The sequence below is a fragment of the Gobio gobio genome (genome assembly GCF_949357685.1).
Source record: "Gobio gobio genome assembly, chromosome: 6".
Lineage (NCBI taxonomy): Eukaryota > Metazoa > Chordata > Actinopteri > Cypriniformes > Gobionidae > Gobio > Gobio gobio.
In genome coordinates, this window is record NC_137102.1 from 21,071,796 (window position 1) to 21,094,286 (window position 22,491).

Genomic DNA, 22,491 nt, shown 5'->3' on the forward strand with positions numbered 1-22,491 from the left:
GACCAGTGTGTTGTAATTGGTGAACCGTCAACCAATTGGCAAAGCATGTTTCAGAAACGTCACGCCCCTTACCATACCATAATGAGTTTCAACACACACAGTACTAACACAACTCAACCAGGCTTCGGCCCTGTCCACACGAACACGGGTATTTTCAAAACCGCAGCTTTTTCTATGCAGCTTGGCTGTTTCGTCCACACGCAAACGCAGTATCCGGTTACTGAAACCTGACTTTTTTGAAAACTCTGGCTTGGGTAAAGATTTTTAGAAACTCCGGTTGCAGCGTTGTCTTGTAGATGGTAAAACCAGAGATTTCGGCTTGTGAAGTCGACGTGTGTGCCGTTCTCTCCTTTGTTTGACGTCAGATTGTGCGCAGTTATCTCTTTTGTTTACATAAGTCGAGTCTATGCAATGGCGGATGTAGCTTTTAATAACTCTGCTAACAGCGCTTATCACATGTATACAGATACATGCGCAGTTATCTCATTGTATTGCAGAACAGAGGCACCAGAATGCAATAATACAAAATAGTAAGGCAAGTGAAGCTATTACAGTCCACTTGGGCCCTGCCCCTGTGTATATACCGTTACCTGTCACAGAGTCCAAAGTAAAGGAACTTGTAGAAGGGTTTCACTGAGCCCATGGCATCCCTCAGTGCATCATAATAATGGGCGATATAAACGATATGCAACATAAACGATACAAAATTGGCCTACGATAGAGATTTTAATTCGCGATAATGCATGTTTATCTACCCATGAAATTTAGCAACATCCATTATTTGGATGAGCAGCTGCAAACTATACTCTGTAGAGTGTGTGGGGAAACAGCTAACAGGTAACAACTAATCTGTTCTACCACCTCAAATTGAGAAAACGGTCATCATGAAATGAACACAGACACTCAAAAGGTCTTCACGGCAACTCGTCAAAATAAAAGATCGGTTTAACGTGAAGAAATTGACAGAATAGATTAGGCTACTGTTGTGGCCTACAGTAGATTTAGCTATGTCTCTATGAAATAATTCGTCTCTACTAATAATAATAATTATGCCTAGATGATTGCTTATTTTTCACTTGATCTTTTTATAAACAATGTTTACTTTTAAACAGCATATATAGCCTGTAAAGTATTATTTACTTATAATGATTATCATCATAAATAATAAAATAACTTATTATATTAAACTTAAAATTATTATTTATATATCGTGATATATATCGTTACCGCAAGAGGCTGCAATGTATATCGCAATATGGATTTTAGGCCATATCACCCATCCCTAGTGCATCAGTGCCGTGGATGGGACCCATGTGGAAATCAGGCAGCCAATCATAGCGTGGTTTTGCGTTTTCATGTGGACTTTTTTTTAAAACCGTGCTTGTGTGGACGCAAATGTTTTTTAAAACGGAGGAAAACTCCGGTTATATAAATACCCATGTACGTATGGACTAGGCCTTATGTTTTGCAAATGTAAATGAGATATTGTGATATTGTGACGTATGCTCCTAGAAGAAAACTGAAAGTACAATGGAGGCATTTCAGGGAGTTCAGAAACAGTGCTTATTGATATAGAGAATAACTCCCTTTGGAATGACTGTGTTTTGTAACTTTGCCAACCTTTTTCATGCTCAAACAGCAACATTACACACTAAAGTTGAAAATGTAAAAACAGCATAACATGTCCTCTTTAAACGCTTTATATATAAACAAAATAATATATATTTTTAATTTGTATACGTATATATATATATATATATATATATATATATATATATCAAATAAATATATAAATGAAAACTTACCATTGCTTGCTCTATTTTATTATCAATGGCGACCACACTTGCTCCAGAGGCACTGCAATTGAAAAGAAAGTCTAATTTCAAACATCTGCTGCATAAAAACATCATAACCATTTTGCAGACGGTTAAAGCCTGCACATTAAAGAATAACAAACTGCTCCTGTTGCGGCTTCCTTCTCCAAACATAGTGTTGCGTTCATGTTATATTCACCACATGCATGCAAACATCAATCTTCCAACAAACCACGGTAAAATTACCTGTCATGCATTGAAATAGAGCGGCACGTGGAGCAGCAGCGCGTGAGAGCAGGAGAATACTGCAGCGCACTGCCCCTCATAACGACAACCATCACAAACAGCTCCAACAGTACAGAAGAGTGGAGCACAGAAGAGAACAGTGCTGTGTGGGGGGCGGCAGCCTCCATCTGATACTTATACAAGTTTTTTTATCCAAAGCGGGTGGAGTTTTAAGTTAACTCAGTTTAGAAACATGCACAAGAAAACAATCACGTCACTGAACTCTGTACTGTATAGACCTTATCCGCCAGAGAAACGAGAGAAATGCAGCCGGTGTTGGGGGGGGGGTAACGCATTACAAGTAACTTGAATTACATAATCAGATTACTTTTTTCCAAGTAACTAGTAAAGTAACATTACATTCAAATGTACAACAAAATATCTAAGCTACTTTCTCAAATAAGTAATACAAGTTCATTTGTTGCTCTCCTGTTCCAATGAGTGAAATCAGAAGTGCAGATGCTTCATGTGTGCTGTGAACATGATGGTTATTGTAGTTCTAGACTAAATGTTGTCAGCATGCATTTTTTATATCTCACTTGCAAAAAAACAGATTAATTATTCCTCAAAATTAATAAAAACAGTCAAATGCAAACTCAGAAAATTACGAAAAAACTGCAATTGAATATATTAAAGTGCCCCTATTATGGATTTTTTTTTTAAATTACCTTTCATGTAAAGGTGTAACAAACATCCTGAAAACATCCTGCAAAGTTTTAAATCTGAAAGTGCACCATATATAAAAGTTATTGTCTCTCAAAAGTAAGAGTCGACTCTGAGTCAATTAAACAAATTGTTTGTGAAGTAAAGACGAAACATTAGCATATTGCCTGTGCATTGTTTCTCATATTGTGTAGGTCTATGAGTGAATGGGTCGGAGCAGAGTAGGCTCGCGGAAAGGAGGGATTTAGAGAGACTGATTCATCCATCGAGTCGTTTGAGAATCATTGAACATTGTGGTGATGTGCAATGTATATTATGAGAAAATGAAACTGTTTTTGACCTTTGATGCATGTAAACCTGTTGTTGAAGACCTCCAAAACTAAATTAGGAAACTTTAAAATAGCATAATAGGGGCACATTAAATGACACAAACATACTTTATGTATTTAATCTCACTTAAAAGGCATAGATTTTTCATTTTTTGGGGTGAACTATCATAATTTACTCACCCTCATGTTGTTACAAACCTGTATGAGTTTCTTTCTTCTGTAAAACACAAAAGATAATATTTTAAAGAATGTTGGTAACCAGACAGTTGACGGTCTAGTAGGAAAAAAAATACTATGGAAGTCAATGGCTACCGCTACCTGTCTGGTTACCAACATTCTTTAAAATATTATCTTTTGTGTTTAACAGAAGAAAAAAACTCCTACAGGTTTGGAACAACATGTATTTCCTTCAGCCTGAGGCTTAATAATTTCACTTTTGGTGTGAAAGGACCTTTACATTTGCAAAACAAAAAAACTTTGTTGTTATTAAAAACAAACAAGCAAGCCCAGCCCAGGTGAGAAAAAGTAACACAAAAGTAATGTAATGCATGACTTTTCATAAAAAGTAATTAGTTACTTTTTTTAGGGAGTAACGCAATAATGTAATGCAATACTTTAAAAATGAACTTTCCCCAACACTGCATGCAGCCATCTCTAGAATTTTGCATCGCTGTCGAAGAGTAATTAGCTGGTCAAGACAAAACTCAGTTATACTTTATTTTAAGGTGTCCTTGATACAGTGTAATTACATATTTAAGTACTGAGTAATATTAATTAAAAACATGTACTTACTAAAGGGTTAGGGTTTGGTTGAGGGTAAGTTGCATGTAATTATACATAATTTACTGTTATTACTATGGTAAGTACATGAAACATATGTAACAAGGACACTGTAAAATAAAGTGTTACCCAGAACTCAACGAGCGCAGCGCTGAAAAGGAGCGGGGCTACATAAGGTCTATACTTTACACAATTAAAGTTATGACATTAAAAGGACGGATGGATGGACTTTTGAGCTTTCTATACATCAAAGAATCCTAAAAAAAAAAACAGTTTCCACAAAAAGCAGCACTATGGTTTTCAACAATTGTTTTTTAAGCATCAAAATAGGCATATCTGAATGATTTCTGAAGGATCAAGTCACACCGAAGTCTGGAGTAATGATGCTGAAAATGTATCTTTTCCATCACAGGAATAGATTACATTTTTAAAATATTGTAACAGAAAATATAGACCAGACCTGGCACTAATCTTGTCTTCTTATTAAAGGGATAGTTCACCCAAAAATGAAAATTAGCCCATGATTTACTCACCCTAAAGTGATATGCCATTCTTCTTTTAGACGAATACAATCAGAGTTCAGAGTCTTGGCTCTTCCAAGCTTTATAATGGCAGTGAATGGGTAGTTCTATTTTGAAGTCCATAAAAGTACATCTATCCATTATAAAAGTGCTCCACACGGCTCCAGGGGGTTAATAAAGGCCTTCTGAAGCGCAACCATGCGTTTGTGTGAGAAGAATAACCATATTATTTAAAACTTTAAAAACTAAAATAACTAGCTTCCGGCAGACATTACGACTTACGGCAAAAGAATAGTGATGATTTTGAATGAATCTTTAATATGACTCGATTCGTTCATTTTCTGTTGACCGTGCATGCGCAACATGACATCAGTTCTGTACAGGATGTTTCTGCATTCAGCCAATGGGGCTGTGACTTGGTGAACGAATGACTAGAACCCGAAGACTCGAGAGGTGTACAAATCAATTCTGTTTGAGGCCGTCACAACCCAGATCAGACACTGATGACGGAACTAACGACTCAAAACTTAAGACACAAGAGGTGTTTCTTTCTAAAAGTTTGGCCTTGGCTGCAGTAGATTATAATTGATTTTTTATTCCAAATGTGATCAACGTTTACCTAAAGGCCAATTTATACTTCTGCGTCGAGTGCACGCAGAGGGTACGGCGTACCCTACGCATAGACGCGTTGGATACGCCGTACCCTACGCCGTACCCTGACGCGCACCTCTCCAAAAATGTAACAACGCGTCAATTCTACGCGGACCGCAAGCGCTGTGATTGGTCTGCCAGAACCCTTCCCTCAGGTCAATAAATAAATAAAAAATCTGCGATAGGAGTGTGTGTGTGTCCAGAAATTGGATGATAGTTCCTTACGTCTGCTATAACACGTAATGTTATGATTCTTTATGGTAGTAAATAAATACATAGATCCGCTGAGTATAGTTTATTTATTCATATTAAAACCAAAGATGTTAATCAGTAATTGTATATCAAGAACAGGGACACATTAGGGTATATTTCGTGAATGAAGTCTCCGCAACAGCAATCGATTGCTCGAGCCACCGCTGCTGAAAACAGCGGCCACGAGCTCCGCATGATTTCACAAACACATTCCAGCGCCAGATCGCCTTATTTAACTTTACTAATCAACTAGAGATGCTTAATTTGTATTAGATACAACAACTCAAGCTGCAAGAAAAGCCGCTCTCTCACTGCTGCTGATATTCCGACATGAATGTACAGATTCAGCCCAACACAACAAGCTGCTGCTTCTTCGGCTGTTGTCTTGATTACACCAACATGCCCAAGGACACTGCCTACTAGCGTCTGCATGTGTAATTGCACATTGACGCAGACAACAGCGCAGAAGTATAAATGCTCACGACGGCGTCGGCTACGCACGTAGCCTACGGCGTACACTCGACGCAGAAGTATAAATTGGCCTTAAGTACTAGATGTGTTGGGGAATTTAGCATGTGACATTTCAATTATATTCTGCTGAAATGAACACATTCTGACTTGAAAAAACATTTGTTCATTTTGCGGAACGAGATTCAAAGATCCGAGTCCGTAAAATGATCCAAACTTCCCACTACTAGAAAAGAGTAACCCCTGACACGATGTATAGGAATATCATAAGCTTTGACGCCTCTCGCGGTTCAAACAAATAGGCCTGGGCAACAAACTCAAGTTTATTTCTCTTATATCGAAATTCTCCTGTCTCCGGCATTTCTCTTTTCAAAAATTCTCGTTTTAGACTTCTAATTCATGACCGGTGTTTTGTTTTGCTCGGTCAGGGATTACTCTTTCGTTTCAAATAGATGCATATGCCCATCTGACAAAAGCTAGTTATTTTAGTTTATAAAGTTTTAAATACGGATACAAACACATGGCTTCACTTCAGAAGGACTATATTCACCTCCTGGAGCCGTGGGGAACACTTTTATGATGGATAGACACTTTTATGGATTTCAAAACGGAAATACCCATTCACTGCCATTATAATGGTTGGAAGAGCCAGGACATTTTTTAATTTAAGTCTGATTATATTCGTCTGAAAGAAGAATGTCATACGCCTAGGATGGCTTGATGAGTAAATCATGGGCTAATTTTCATTTTGGGGTGAACTATCCCTTTAATAACGTCAGTCTGTATATTTGTACACTTTTTTGGTATACATGCTGCTGTTGATTTTCTAAACCCATCTATCCATCCATAGCACTCAAGCAGATTACATTTGTAGAGTTAAGACAGACAATGATGACACTGATTTAGAGACATTCTGTACTTTTCCCTACAATTTACTTGCACAGGAAAAGCCGATTAGCATCAACCATAAAAGGTCCATTTAAGAGGAAACGCGTTCAGTACAAGATCACACTGACACAATTTTGGAGACTAAACTGCTCTCCCTGTTGTTGTAATGATAACTTTCACAAGCACATACAGACATACACATGCATACACAACTATACAGTCTACAAGATGAAGAAAAGTTAAAAAGTGACAAAATTCACCTAAATATGAAGTGGTCAGTACTCTTGCAGTTTCATGCCGCATAAACATGTACAATGCATCTTATCCTCTCTAATGTCACGAGTCAAAATACTGACAAAAGATTATTTTAAGCAGAATCTTTGCTAAGAAACAGTATGTTGGGGAACTTGTTCGACTGACAAATTAGATCCAGTCTTGCAACATATCCAAGACCACAGCAATGGCTGCTGATAACCTCGAGCAAAGGTATTTAAAGGCTCTCATAAAGCTTTTGCAGGCTTGTCCATACAAACAAAGGATCGCTTGTCTTATGTAACTACTTATTCTTGTCTTAAAAAACAAGATGTTGCGAGTTGAGAATGTAAGGTTAGTGTCAAGAAACCAGGCTGACTCAGAAGAGATATCACATAAAAGTGCCACGAATAGCCATTAAATGCAGGGTGGGCGATTTGTTCCAGAAACACTTTTTGCTACCCTGGTTGAAAGTCTCTTCACATCCTGAAAGCAATCACTAAGTTAAGTGGTCTAAATGTATATCATCTGTGGAAGGAGTAGGACCAAAAAATGTTCTTCCAATCATTGCATTCTGTCCGAATGCAAATGATATGTCCTACCGCCTGTCAACATATATTTCATACCTCCTCATCACGTCATGAGCGCTTTTGCTATGCAGAGTTAGACAGACGTCAGTCACCAAGAACCACAACCGAAACAGCAGCCACCTTTAACAGTTCCTCCTGAACCAAAACAACAAGGTTGCGCTGTGTTCACGCAAGGGCCGCAAGGGCTCAAAAAAATTACAGTACTTTAAAAAAAATCCTTGATTGTAATTTGCCGGTGTTGAGTAACCGGCAAAATACCGGAAGTGGCACAGTTGAACCGCTTTATTAGACCGTTTTCTAAGCTTGCACAATGTATTAAAACCATTTAAAATTATAACAAAGGCTGCGATTAAATTCATCATATGCACTACGGGTTTAATAGACTATATATGCACTTTAATTAATGCGCGCAGTTTATGTGCGTCTCAGAGCGGCTCCGTTCACACACAGTAAATGCTACTCCAAACAAAATCAGTGTCTGTTTTGGGGTTTTTCGGTTTGCAATAACATGTATTTGGTAAAGCATATAAAGTCTGACAACGAGCTTTGAGTTTCATAGCGTTTCGTGTTGCACGGCAATCATTTAACCAAACTTTTATTTTGCCGGTTTGTCATGAAGATTCAGTGTGTATTTGATGAAAGTTTTTCTCAAATGAAACGGTGAAAAGCTCAGTCACACAGATGAATCACACAGATATACGCAGAAATCAGTTAGCGGCCTGCACTGACTGGCTGTTGTCTCGTTTATTTCTGCTGTGTTATAGGCTGTTAGATCAGTCCATTTAAGAAAAGAATGTCCAGAACTTATCATCGTTATCAATGTAAATTTGATTGCGATGGTCGACTACTACTTACGATGAGCCAGGGTGGGCAACTAGTTGTTGAATAACTGACTAGTAAATTTAAGATGTTTAGCTGTGGTGCACTTAATTGGAAATGCTCAGGTCCAGTCAACTAGATGTTCCAGACTAGCCTAATTATGATTTTTTTTTCTTTTGCACATTCCTAAAACCAACAAATTATCCTATTGGCATAAATCCTTAAAGCTACACTGTGTGATATTTTCCCCCCATCTAGCGGTGAAAAGGTATATGACCATCCAGTGAATTTTAGTTTCTGTTCCTCTCAATTCCGATTTCGTTTTAACTCCTACGGTGGCCGATTTAGTCCAAGATTAACATGGCTTCCAGTTCGACACGGTGCCTGTGGGATATTCTGTACGCAGTGGGATGGTTGGAACTCAACTGGCCTAATTATTTGGCTAGAAAGAACTGCAGCTAATCCAGAGTGAACTTTGATGATAGTAATGTTTATTCAGTCATCCAATTGCAAGGCATAAACAGGTTTGCGTGGATATGTACATAAATGTGGTTTCTGTGAGAGAACAAATAAGGATGTTAAATATACATGATAATTACATGACAGAAGATACACAGTTAAGAACTGTATAACTATACGTATAAGTTACATTTGTATAATGTAACCGTAAATCAGAGCTTATTGTACCATATATAGGCGCTAAATGCAGCTGCATTAAAAGGAGCGGCGGCTGCTGCTGCTAACAAGCGGTGTCGGATTACAAAAGTGTGTGCGCAGCTTTAGCACTGCAGTGCGCTCTGTATAACAATTGTTAATATGCCGATCAGACCTGATACATATTTCCATCAACATACATTTCAAGCAAATATTTTCTATAAACGAATAAACATCGTTGATAAAATAACTGAATGATTATTCAAATAGGTGAGTATTACGCTATTGTATGTTGACACAAAAATACTTCTGAGGTGAAATCAACTGAATTACGCGATGACACACTCTGAAACACATCTACAATGACAATAACTATTATTACTTACGGAGTTATTAACGCACAGAAATACCACACAAGGAAAAACAGACTTTTGAGGAATAAACAAGCCAGGAAAACTCCGTATAACTCTGTTACTGGACACTGCTGAGATGAAAACTCTCTGCGCATGCACCAGACAAGTCTGAACAAGTTGACGCGCACATGCGCGAGGCAGGGAATTTTGTACAGTGCCATCGAGTGTTAAAACGTGAAAGGCGAAGCTTGAATTTACGGGTATGTCCCTCTTTGGCTAATGTACTTTCAAGATGGAGGGGCAACATGGCGTATGTATTTTAAATGGCATATTATAAACTTACGAGAATACTTTATTACTTGAAAGAAGTAAATATACATTAATGAGCACATATATTTTTGAAAGAACTAAGTGTTTTTAGCTAAGAATAAACTAAAAAAGTTACACAGTGTAGCTTTAACTGCAGCTCATCACTGACTTCAGCTAATTAGTCATGTTAATGGGGAAAAAAGCAATGCGTTTGACACACGATTCAATATCCCATTTTAGGATTTTAGCCCACAATTATTAATATTGCAATTTGCTTATGAGCATTAAGAGGTTATGTTTGAGCTGAGCTCCATTGCAGAGAGCCCCATTAAAGCCGCAAAGCCATGCCCGCCCCATACAGCACACTTCAAACGTCATTTGTCACACCAGGGTCCATCCCATTACTGTACCTATCACAGGTCATCTTTGAGTCCTTCAGCCTACTGGCAGACTGGAAAGCTTGGTAGAAAGCTGTGGAGGGATTCCTGCACTCCATCCAGCAGAAAGAGAGAAATAGAAAAAGTTACGTGAGAAATGAAAAGTTCAGGGCAAAGAGGAAATCAAAGGCGAGTATAATTGGAGTCTGCCTAGACTAGTAAAAACATCCAATAGAACAATTGAGGTAAACTGGGAAATATACAAGATATATTCACTATATATTTGCAATGATTTTGCTACTGAAAATTAATCAACATGATTGCAGTCATTTTAATTTGCTTATGTGACCATTAAGTTGCATGACCACGTCATCCAATTAGTTTGACAATCAATCCTTGTCTTGCCACTTGCAAGTATGAGAACATTAAGATAGATGTTTTGATATGATTTATAAGAAATACAAAGTTTAGGGTCAGAAGGATGCGTCTTCTCATGTTCTCTTTTATTTTATTCCTGTAATGGCAAAGCTGAATTTCCAGCAGTCATCACTCAACACACACAGTCCTTTAGTCTCACATGATCCTTATGCTGATATGCTGACTACAAACTAGAGCTGAAATTGACGATTATTTTGATAGTCGATTAATTTGTCAATAATCTTTTCAACTAATTGATTAAACTGATGAAAAATTAAAAAAATAATAATAATTTTAAAATAGCCGTGTAACAATACAAAACATGCGACAATATGTATCGATGTAAACGGTGTTGGGCAGTAGCTAGCTACAAGTAGCAACGCTACTAGCTTAACTACATTTTTCAGTAGCTTGTCAATTGCTCAGTTACTTTTAAAACAGTGTAGCTTTTCCAGTAGCCAACTACCTTATCCAGCAAGTAGCGGTGTAGTGCGGCCAAAAGCTACATTCCGTTTTGGGTTCTGACGAGTTATGAGCATGTAATGAGCGAAGCTGTGACTGACGCTCAGCTCAATATTCCAGTCTATGCTGACATAAAATGTCTCTGTATTATAGCCTTCTTGTAGCCATTAAAAAAAAAAAAACTACTTGTGTTTTGTATTTGTGTCAAATATTATAATGTTATTTTTTAATTTCATCAATGTTGATTATGAAAATAACAGCATGAGGACACATCATAAGATGCAAAATATGTCAGAAGACATGGAGTGGGTCAGAAATGATTTTGACCACTTCTTTAAGAAATGTTTTGTAGAATGCCTTTCTTTAAATTTTGTATAAATTGTATCTTAATTTTAAACAATGTTTCATCAGCCAATTGCCTGGATGTAATAAATAAGAAGCAAATAGGCTATAGCAGACAGTATAATCATGACATGGAGGTGCCAGAGCGATCATTCATAACGCGTCTCAAATGAACCCAAACACTTGCCTCACAGATATGAGAAATCTTATAGAAAGCTTGAAATGTCGACTTTTAAACGAAAATTCAAAATGGTAAGAAATAGGCAAGCAAAGCGCACTGATCACGCGAGCAGCTCATGGCTGGCGTCTCAGAGCGGTTCTGTTCATTTAGTATTTAATTTACGTTACATACATTTTGTTCTTGCGCTGATGTTAAATTTGTTGCAATTATGCACTTTGGTAGCTATTTCGAGATATAGGCTATAGTTGAGTATTGTGTGCATCGGATAGTTTACGATATCAAATGATTCAGACAATTTTTGCCATTGAAATGTCTCGGGTGGGGGGTGGGAGTGTCCCAATCAACCTGAATTTACCCTTGTTGAAATCATAATTGCATTATATTATGTTGTTGTAAACCCCAAATATTTTAATAACATTCTTCATTAACAATTATTCAGTCATTTGTAACAATGTCATTGTAAAAAAAAAAAAAAAAAAAAAAAGTAGTTTCAATGTAGCTAGCTACTTTTGAATAGTACCTTGTAGTGTAGCTAACTACTTATTCAGAAGGGTAGCTTGAATGTTACTTAACTACTTTAACTTACGAGTAGCTTGTAAAGCTACAGTTTCAGAATAGCTTGCACAACACTGGATGTAAACGATATGATTCGCGATATAGAGTTAGTTTCATCCAAGACACAGCTTACTGTATTTGTAAGGTATAATTCACCCAAAAATGCAAATTCAGTCATCATGTACTCACCCTCATTTCGCTTCAAACCTATAAGATTTTTTTCCTAAAAATTAAAAGATCCAAATAAATGTCATAAAGGCATCATAAAAAAAAAAAATCAAGTGGTCTAATCTCTATCCAAGTCTTCTGAAGAGACACAATGGCTTTATATGATGAACAGATTTACAACGACATCCATACTGTAATAAACACAGACATTCAAATGATTGCGAGATGTGCGAAAACAACATGAACATAAGTCAATGTAGAATAAAAAAATTTAAATGAACTGCCCATTTACAGTTTGGGAATAGTCATTTTTACACGCTTTCTTGCCATTAGAACAGTACATTGATCATCTGAAGCGCATAAGCGCTGGAACAGCACTCCTCAAAGTGAAAGCGCAAACATAATTTAAATCACCATATCACATTTACCTTTAGTAGTAAGAATATTTAAGTAAGAAGCGCTTTACATGGTTTATTCTTATATGTATGATGCATTAATAGCGTGAGAAGTAGGACATTGCGAGCACTGGAAGAGTCTGTGCGGACCTATACTTTGGACATTCGCAATTCACAATGGTCCGCCCACTGTCCATGTGATGTAATTTTTGTCATCAGGCGGGCCCACGGACGTCCGCGTATCATTACACCCCTAAATATAGTGAATTTATCTATGTAGGCTATGCTGTAAATGATAAGAAAAAAATACAAACATTACATTCTAAACCTAAAAACAACTGAATGCTTACTATTTTAAAGCAGAAAGTAAAATGACTAAATTAAAAATGATAAAAAAAAACAAAAAGCACAAAGTGTTAACTTCACACATTCATTTGTCTGAACAAAAAAAAAAATCTATTCACCGATCACAATATTTTAGTTCAAAACATTTTTGTTCCAGAATCAATATTAATTCAAATTAAATTGCTTTATTTTAGCCCTTGATTGTAGACGAGGTAGACAGAAGTCACCCGCTTTTCTTTCAACAGAGGGTGAAATGTGTCCATCTTACAGTCTATGGTCATTATGTATGAGGTGTTCAGTGAGGTAATATCCCTTTCAAACACCCACGTGATCTTATTCCAATTCGTCCATCTATTAAAACTTTGACAAAATCATATTGCAAGATTTGCAACATTCAAAATGTGTTGGCGCTGCCACTGATCCAAAGAGTTATGTATGAAACAGCTTCACAAACAGTTTTTTCAACCTCATAGTATCGTTATTTATACAATAGTTCAAATTATCATAGAAGTACTGGGATAAAAATGTATAGTTTTTATCAAACACTGATGTCTACGGTAGCGATCAAAATAGGTATCACTTTTTGGAAACGGCACTTCAAATAACGACTATCTATTACATTGTTTCGCCACTAGGTGATACACCTACAGCGACAAACGACTGTTAAAATTTTTTATTTGTTATTGAATCGCTTATTCAAGAGAATGTAGTACTGTATGATGCTTCTGAAATAAAACTCAGAAAGATGTGATGAACTTGTGATGAATCTTATACATCATGTACAATCTGTATAAGTGTATGATTTAACTTTTCTCCATGGTCTAGTGTTAAAAAAACAATATCGCAATACATATTGTATCGGCACCCAAGTAGTATAGTATCGAATCAGGAGATAGGTGCATCATCCCAGCCCTAGTAGTTATATTACATTATTGGGCTATTATTGGGCTAACAGTGCCTTTACGGTTACTGTTCTCATAAATAATGAAAACTTGTGTTGCATGTATATTTTACATGTATACACTTAATTTCTAACAAAATATCTTTTAGTCAGAATTATTGCACTCCGTCAGTTTGATGCGCTTGCGCCCACAGGCGCTCGTCGATTATAAGTTAAGTTAAACAAGACGTTTGAACTGTTTCAAATTATTTTCAAAATATATAGTGCGATAATGAAAGTAAAAAAACACTACAAACTAAGTTCCCATTTAAAGCCATTTTAGAGCAAATACATACAGATATATATGAAATCTAAAGAAAAACATATATAGATACAGAATTTTTATCTATATGCCCAGTCATATAGGTAAACAATACAGCATGTAACTTAAAGTCTCAATGACACTTAAAGTTACAATTATGAAAAGATTGGTCAGTGAATCAAAAAGTTGAGAAATCAAGTTCTTGTGAGAAGTCTTGACGAGGTAGGGGACAACAGACGGTTACGATTACCTCCATTCCCCTTTTCTTTAAAGGAAAAGGACAGAATGTACTATATCGGGATGGGAGGGCTACAGCAGTTATGCAGGAGGAGACCCACCTCTCCCAAGCCCTCTATAGGAATGGGAGGGGACAGGAGTAGATTTACTGCATGTGTGAATATCTGGACTCTGAGCAAACAGCTTTTCCTAGAATCCGTGGAACACTGGCTGCTCTCCGGTGGGGGCAGAGACCCCACAACCACGCTCCTCTAAAGGGCTCTTTTTCTTCTTACCATGCATGTAACCTCATGGGGACGGCAGATTATATCTGGATCCAATAAACATCAGGATCATTGGTTTAGAAAGCATTTGACATCTACAGCTACGTGTTGAGACAAATATGCATTTTCTGCAGATTCCAATAGTATGGTTAATGTTACTACACGAGCTAGCGGTCTAGAATTTTAAAACCATGAGCCAACGAAAAACATACAATACACATGCGTCTTGTAAATTACGGTAACCAAGTTAGAGTAATCATAACAGTGGTAAAAAAAAAAAACTGTTTACAACAAATATCATTTCATCACTGAGGTCAGTGTACTAGTACATTATTTATACCTCTGAAACGGATCAGAGCAAATTGATTTTCCATTAGAACATATGGTTTGAAGAGGAAGCAAGACAAGGTGTAGGAGTCGCTGAAAACCAAAACAAGGCATTTCAAAAGTCCTTCCTACATTCAATATGTGATCTGCCAGAAGGGATGATCACACATGACTTACAAAAACTACTGGGCCGCCTACATATGCAGCATATTTGGGCGTCATTGGTGCACTTCCAACAATTGATGCACTCTTAAGCTGCCTTATAAAGTACACTTTGGTTTTTACGCCTAGTATGTGTCTGTGACATGCCTTTCATTGTTAGCATTGTACGCAGAGTCAAATTTTTCTAACTGTGCATACGCTCCGCTCGCACATACGCCTTGAATTATTTTGCCCCAATTAATGTGTGGTTCTCCCAAAAAAGGTCCATTGTAGTGTCAATAGTTTAGCGATTGGCTCACACAGAAGTCACTTTCAAACTAAGCAGCTTTCTGTTGGTCAATGCAGCGAATCCACATTACCAACTTCAACCTATCACAGTGTCAGCACAGTTTGATTCCGCATGATTGATGTGCACTCCTGACACAAAATAAATTATTGTCACTATAACATTTTTTATTGTAAAACATTCACATAACCATATATCTTGGAGTATCGCAAAAATATCGTATCGTGAGTTCAGTATGGTGATATGTATTGAATCGTGACTTGAGGGTATCATTACACCCCTACTCACTGCTCTTGACTGAATAATTTTTGTAATTTTAATAACAGGGCTCCAGACTGTCACCGAATGGTCGAATTTTGCAGCCTTTTTTCCTGCTGGTGCGGCATAACTTTTGTTAGAGGTCGCACTGGTGCCCAACTGATTAGAGCTGCCATTTGTGTTATATGAGAATAGGCATGTGCCGGTATCAAATTTTCATGTTGCGATTAATTGCTAATTAATTGCACAAAAAGTGTTGTCATACTATAACAGGTTAAATCACTCTTATAACAAAAGAACCAAACATTTAAATACAATAAAGCAATACACAAAAATGTATAAAGTAAACAAATATTTAAAACAGATTAAAGTGCAAAAGAATTATAAAGAACAATAGGTATGCTGAAATGTACATTTAACATAGATTAATACATGCTTTAGAAGTATTTTTCATTGTCAGTTTGTTAATGAAGGAACTAATGTTAAATACTGGAGCCTTGTAAAGTGTGTGATTGAACAACAGTCAGAACATATTCAAACAATATCTAGGGCATGTAATTTAGTCCAGATTAAAATATAAAATGCAAGTTTGAAAATGAATAGCCTTAAGTCTTTAAGTATTATGTATTAGGTTATGTGACTACTGGGGAAACGGCTGCATTTCTGCTGTTCCGTCAGCGCCCTCTGCTGTCGAAGAATGAATGTGCACTTCAGCGCATCTCATTCCGCCATGTGCTCGGCTCATGCACGGTCTATTTACATCAGTGCACCTTCCTCTTTGACGTGTTTTTCATTTTAAACGGTTGATGGGTAAAGTATTCTTAAAATTCATTCTAAAAATCGGAATAATTCGTAATAAATAATTATTCACAGTATTTTGAAGTGCCCACGATAACAATATTTTGCATGTTCATTATTGCGGTATATCGTATTACCGTTTACCGGCACATGTCTATATGAGAAACATCAAAAGGCAAATTGAACGAATTGAAAGCAGAACAGAACCGTGCTACTCATTTTAGCTGTGCAGCGCAGACCGTTTATCAGCTCGGAGCAATAATAAAAAACCCAGCGCAACCTCATACATGGGCCGATCTCGATCACGTAACACTGTTACTACACAGCGGTGGGAGAACCAGAGAGAAAGCGGCTGAATTCACAACATGAATAACATTGCTACTGCAAGATCTAGTGGGAAGAGTTTGCCGCAGAATTCTCTGTTATAAATCATAGATATTTGCATAGATAGTGCAAACAGCACTGACGTGGAAACCAAGAGAAACATTGTGCCATGAACGAAGATCAGGGGTTTCAACCCACAAAGCACCAACATTCACCATGGATTTAATGTAGCAACTAGGGATGCACCGGTTGACCGGCCAAAAACCGGAACCGGCCGGTTTTTGCTTCTAGCGCGCGATCGGCAACCGGCCGGTTTTCTTTGTATTTTTCTGCCGATTTATCCGGAAGTGCGCCCGCGTGCACATACGCCTATATTGCAATCATTCGCGAACATGTCACTTGTGTGTTACAAACGGAACCTGGAGAACTGAGGAAGAGCCGCTTTCCTGCGCGAGCCTACCTCTCCGCGCCCTGCACAAGTGCAGATAGTGAGCGTTTGTTCAGCTCAGCTTCATCTGCACACACAACGCGTCTGCTAATGTCCGATTCGCGAACCAATGACTCATTTGAACCGAATCATTTTAACGACTTGTTAGAACAACTGATCCGTCCAACACTTGAACTAACGAACCAGTTTATTAATTTACTCAGAACTCCTCTGAAATGAGAACACAAGTGTGCTTACCCAATTCAGCAAGAGTGAATAGTAAGAATTAGTTTAATCATCCACAGTCATTCGGCTTATTTATGTTGACAATGTGTAGTGAAATATAATTTAGTGTAGACTGGAGTTAGGTGAGACCAGAACAAAGTTGTTAGCTAGCTGATAATTTTACTAAATTGTATATGGTAGAAAATTAGGCTATTTATTAATTTTTTATGCTACTTTTTAATATTGATATGACTATACCAAAACAATTATCATTAAATAGTGTAAAAAATGAGGATCAAAAGAAACAAACATCAAGGTAGAGATCATACATAATATCAGATCATACATAATATCAGATGTCAAAATAAGCAAAAATTACAAAAGTTTCTTTGCATTTATTTTACATGTATTGTCAGTGTTGCGCTCACAGATCACGTAGGTAGAGTTCTTTACTGTGTGTGTGGATGACCATGTCTGTCAGCCACCACCGAAGACCATTTTTGACCCAGGAAAAACCCTGCTATAGGATGATCATTTTTATTTGGTAACACTTTAGAATAATGGTCATTAGTTAATATTGGTTAACTAAATTAGTTAACATTAACTAATAATGAACTGCACTTATAAAGCGTTTATTAAATTTGTTAATGTTAATTTCAACATTTACTAATGCATTATTAAAATCTTGTTAACATTAGTTAATGCACTGTGAACTAACATGAACAAACCATGAACAGCTGTATTTATATTAACTAACGTTAACAAAGATGAACAAATACAGTAACAAATGTACTGCTCATGGTTAGTTCATGTTAGTTAATACATTAACTAATGTTAACTAATGACCATTATTCTAAAGTGTTACCTTTTATTTTACCTTAATTACATTGACTTAATTTGATTTAAAAAGCACCTGCTGTAGCATCTTAGTTTTTTTTCGTTGCACTAAACATTATTTGATTTAACATTTTGGAACAATTATATACTTTGGTTTTATTTAATTTCACTGGTAAAGACTTTTTTTCTTTACACTGAATTTAAAAACAAATGCTGATTTAAGTAACATCTTTGTTTGGATTGCAGAATATGCAGTTGTTGCCTTTAATTTCCAATTAAATTTCTTGTTAATTTCAGATTGCAGACTTGTTTTCATTAGCCAAAAGCCAATTTAGCCTGTTCAATACCAAATAAACATCTTGTTCATGTATACTTTCATTCTTTTATTGTGTAAAAAAAAAAAAAAAAAAAATCGGAAATCGGAATCGGCCAGTTTTCTTGAAAAAAATCGGTATCGGAATCGGCCATGTAAAATCATGATCGGTGCATCACTAGTAGCAACACCACATGGGATTGTGGCAGAAATAGTCAAATGTTGTTTGAGGGTTTTTTTTACATCATTCATCTCAGGTTTGTACAACCTTGAAATTCAGTGAAACCCAAGCACTTTTCTAGGGCTTTCAAGTGCTTCACACTTCTTACACCTCTAAATATTACCCGATTTTAATGTTATTTATTTTGAATGTGATTATTTGTCAAACTAAAAGTTTAAAGATGTAGGAAAACTAACTTTGTGGCAAACAAACACTTATATTTTTAAAAGACATGAAAGTACCACTATAACCAGTAGTTGGCGGCAGAGGAGCACTTATTTGACTCATTAGCCACTTTTCTTTGAATTGTGACTAAATTACACAGAAAACAAGTAAAGAGTGCTCTTTTTATAATCACTGAAGCTGTCTGTCAGTTCAGTGTGATACTACAGAGCAGTGTTTCCCAACCTTTTTTCAGCACCCTTTGAAAATTCTCCATTTTGTGGCACCCCCACATAGTGTTAGACCGATATATCGGCCGATATTTTTACATGTGTCGGCCGATACAAGGCTGCTGCGTTCGCCGATATTTTTTCAAGAGATTAAGTTAAGTGCACCTAAGCATTAAATGACTAGGTTGTAAATAGTTCTCTTACGAGAGGTTCTCTCGTATTGCGTAAGTTCCTTACGCTACGGGAAAGTATTCTTTCTTCGAGATTTCTGAAAAACCCAAAATTATCCTTAATTTTGTAACATTGTCAACGCAGTGCGGCAGCCTGGCAGACCATAGCAGGCTATTCCAGCGTGCTATTGGCTGCTCTGCTGGCAACTGCAGCAGCCTATCGGTGAGCCCGCGTGACGTGGCGACCAATGAGGGCGCTTCGCGCCCACCTGGCTTCATTTGCCTACAGGTGGGGCGTGGCCACGTGTATATAAGCAGGGCTCACGGGCTGCATATTCGATTTTCTTTTCTTCAGCGAAGCCCTTCGCATCGCTGGATCTGGAACCCGCCGCCGTGACCGCGCAGACAAGCAAGCAGAGGACAGCGCCTGAGGAAGCCGGCAGCATCGCGCCACCTTCAGCCTTCCGTGCCTGCTCTGCTATCCGGCAGCCCCATATCCTTTTACGCTCAAAGTGTTGTCGCCGCTGCGTCACACTTTTCACAAAAAGAGCCGAGCGTGGATACAAATGTCTCGTTCCACCTGCGGCTCGTGTCACGCGCAGCTCAGCTCCGGGGACCGCCATGTGATCTGCGCTCTCTGCCTGGGCCGTGATCACGCCGCCGCCGCACTCCACGCTGGCGGATGCCAAGAGTGCGAAGAACTGACGATGTCGACCCTGCGGGCTCGACTCGTCCTGTTCGAAGATGATATCCCTCCAGTCCCTGCCACGCCGCGCAAGAAGAAGCGCCGCTCGCAGAGAGAAGCTCGCCGGAACCTTTCCCGCCCGCTTCACTCTCGCCTTCCCCGCCCCCACCCCAGGCCGCCATTTCTGTTGCCGCCTCCGGGGATGAGGCGGATGCGGCCGCGGAACGCGCCGACAGCTGCTCCATCATGGCTTCCGACAGCGAGGACTGGTCTTCCGCGTCCTCTTCAGTCCGGGGCTCCGGACGCTCTCGAGCGGGTGAGGACGCCGAACTCTTGCGCCTTCTCACCCGGGCTGTCGAGCAGCTAGGCCTCGAATGGGCCCCGCCCAAGGTGGCAGCGCCGAACCGACTTGACGGATGCTTCCTAAACAGTCGCCGCCGTGCGCCCACCTCCAGGACTGCACCCTTTTTGCCGGAGCTTCACGAGGAGCTCGCAAAGTCCTGGAATGCGCCATTCTCCGCGAGGGTCTCGTCTCAGGCTTCTTCGACGCTCTCACAAGTTGACGGCGCGGCCGAGAAAGGCTACAACGCTATCCCTCCGGTGGAAGAGGCGGTCGCAGCGCACCTTTGCCCGCCTTCTGGTTGGCGCTCAAAGGCTGCCCTCCCGTCTAAGGCCTGCAGAGTGACGTCATCGCTGATCGGCCGCGCTTTCGCTGCCTCCGGTCAAGCTGCGTCCGCTCTGCACTCTATGGCCGTGCTGCAAATCCTCCAAGCTAATCTCCTCCGCGACATGGACGAGAAATGCTGTGACGCTGAGTTAATCACGGATTTGCGAAGCGCAACGGATCTCTCCCTTCGCGCCACCAAGACCGCAGCACAGGCCCTCGGACGCTCTATGGCCTCCCTCACGGTAGCTGAGCGCCACCTCTGGCTCACGCTCGCGGACATGCGAGAAACAGAGCGCGCGGCCTTCCTAAACACCCCGCTCTCTCCGTCTGGGCTTTTCGGACCAGTGGTCAAGGGGATCGTCGACCGTTTCTCCGAAGTGCAGAAAACGACGCAGGCCATGAACCTTTTCCTGCCTCGACGCCCCGGCGCTAGCAATAGCTCCGCTGCTCGCCGTCCTCGTGACCAGCCAGCAACGAGCTCCGCGCAGCGCCCAGCGCGGCCCCCTTCGTCTCAGAGAAGACCGAGCGGCCGCCCCAGATCGCGCTCTTCCAGCCGTGGTAAGCCGCCTCCACCTCGGGGCCCCCGGCCTAGGATCACGCTGAAGCCCGAGCCTCCAAAGTCCTCCTAGCAAGAGGCGAGAAACGACGGTTAAGTCCCGCCGCGGCCGGACCACCGTCAAAACTCTTTTTCCTGTCAGCCCCCACCACTGTGGCTGCTGCAGATGGATTTCACGCAGCCAACGAGCCGGCAAAAATGCCTTCTCGCCTGTCAATAACCGCCGTTTTTACGGCGAACCAGAGAAATCACAAAAGTTGCATTATTTCTGGTCGCACGGCTCGCGCCGTATGTGTTTCAAATGCAGTAAATGTGCCCACTTTTCTGTGTTCACCCCTGCACACAAGCACTATAAACCCTGTGTCCCCCACTCACATAAAGCGGCCACCGGCCGCTCGAGTGCTAGAGTTAGGTCACGTGTCCGCTTGTTTGCGTCCACGACTAACCACCACACGCGCTGTCACACAGCCACTCTTAACCGGTCATGTTCCACGCGTAAGAGTTGTGCCCGCTCAAACGCGCTCACACATTTTCGCGAACATTATGCCTCAGGCGCCACGCGCCACGCCACACACCATTTATTTTCCGCCCAGGGTGGCCGGAGCGATGAGTGTAGGGCCGCACACAAGCCACTCCCCGCTCGAAGCGGCAGAGATGCAGTGTGTAGGGCGGCCAGCCATCGCGAGCGATCGGCTGGCCCACAGCACAGAGAGCGCGCGCACTGCGCCCGCCCCTCCTATACGGGCCGTCAAACCCGCGAAGCGCGGCGTTTCGAGCCCGGAGGCCGTTCTATCCCGTGTGGCGCACGCGAGAGCGTGGGAAGCCATTCCAGGTGTATCAGAATGGGTGCTGAAAACAGTGAAGCACGGCTACACTCTGCAGTTCGCTCGCCGCCCTCCGCGCTTCTGTGCGCGTACAGAGACGAGAGTGAGCGAGGAAGTAGCACATCTACTTCGAGCAGAAATAGCCACGCTGCTGTGCAAAGGGGCTATAGAACCGGTTCCCCACTCTATGAGCGAGTCAGGCTTTTACAGCCGGTATTTTCTCGTGCCAAAAAGGGATGGGTCGCTCAGACCGATTCTGGATCTGAGGCGTCTGAACAAAGCTCTTATGAAAAGATCGTTCAAGATGCTCACGACCAAGCAGATCCTCGCGCATATTCGCCCGAGAGACTGGCTAATCTCCCTAGATTTGAAAGATGCATATTTTCAAATCAAGATAACGCCGCGTCACAGGCCATTCTTACGATTCGCCTTCGACGGCCAGGCTTAT

General features: G+C 40.0%; 1 protein-coding gene across 2 annotated transcripts in view; it reads right to left on the reverse strand.

Moving 5' to 3' along the window:
- The window catches only part of LOC307127758 (TSC22 domain family protein 2-like), a 45,021-nt gene that overhangs the window by 2,415 nt on the left and 20,115 nt on the right, over positions 1-22,491 (reverse strand). The window contains exons 2-3 of one of the 2 annotated variants that reach the window (XM_079819179.1): positions 10,039-10,113; positions 1,806-1,857 (exon numbers count right to left, since the gene is read on the reverse strand). In XM_079819179.1, coding sequence (XP_079675305.1) covers positions 1,806-1,857; positions 10,039-10,113 — 127 coding nt within the window. The remainder of the gene's footprint in view (positions 1-1,805; positions 1,858-10,038; positions 10,114-22,491) is intronic. The other variant, XM_079819180.1, reaches the window with a different exon arrangement.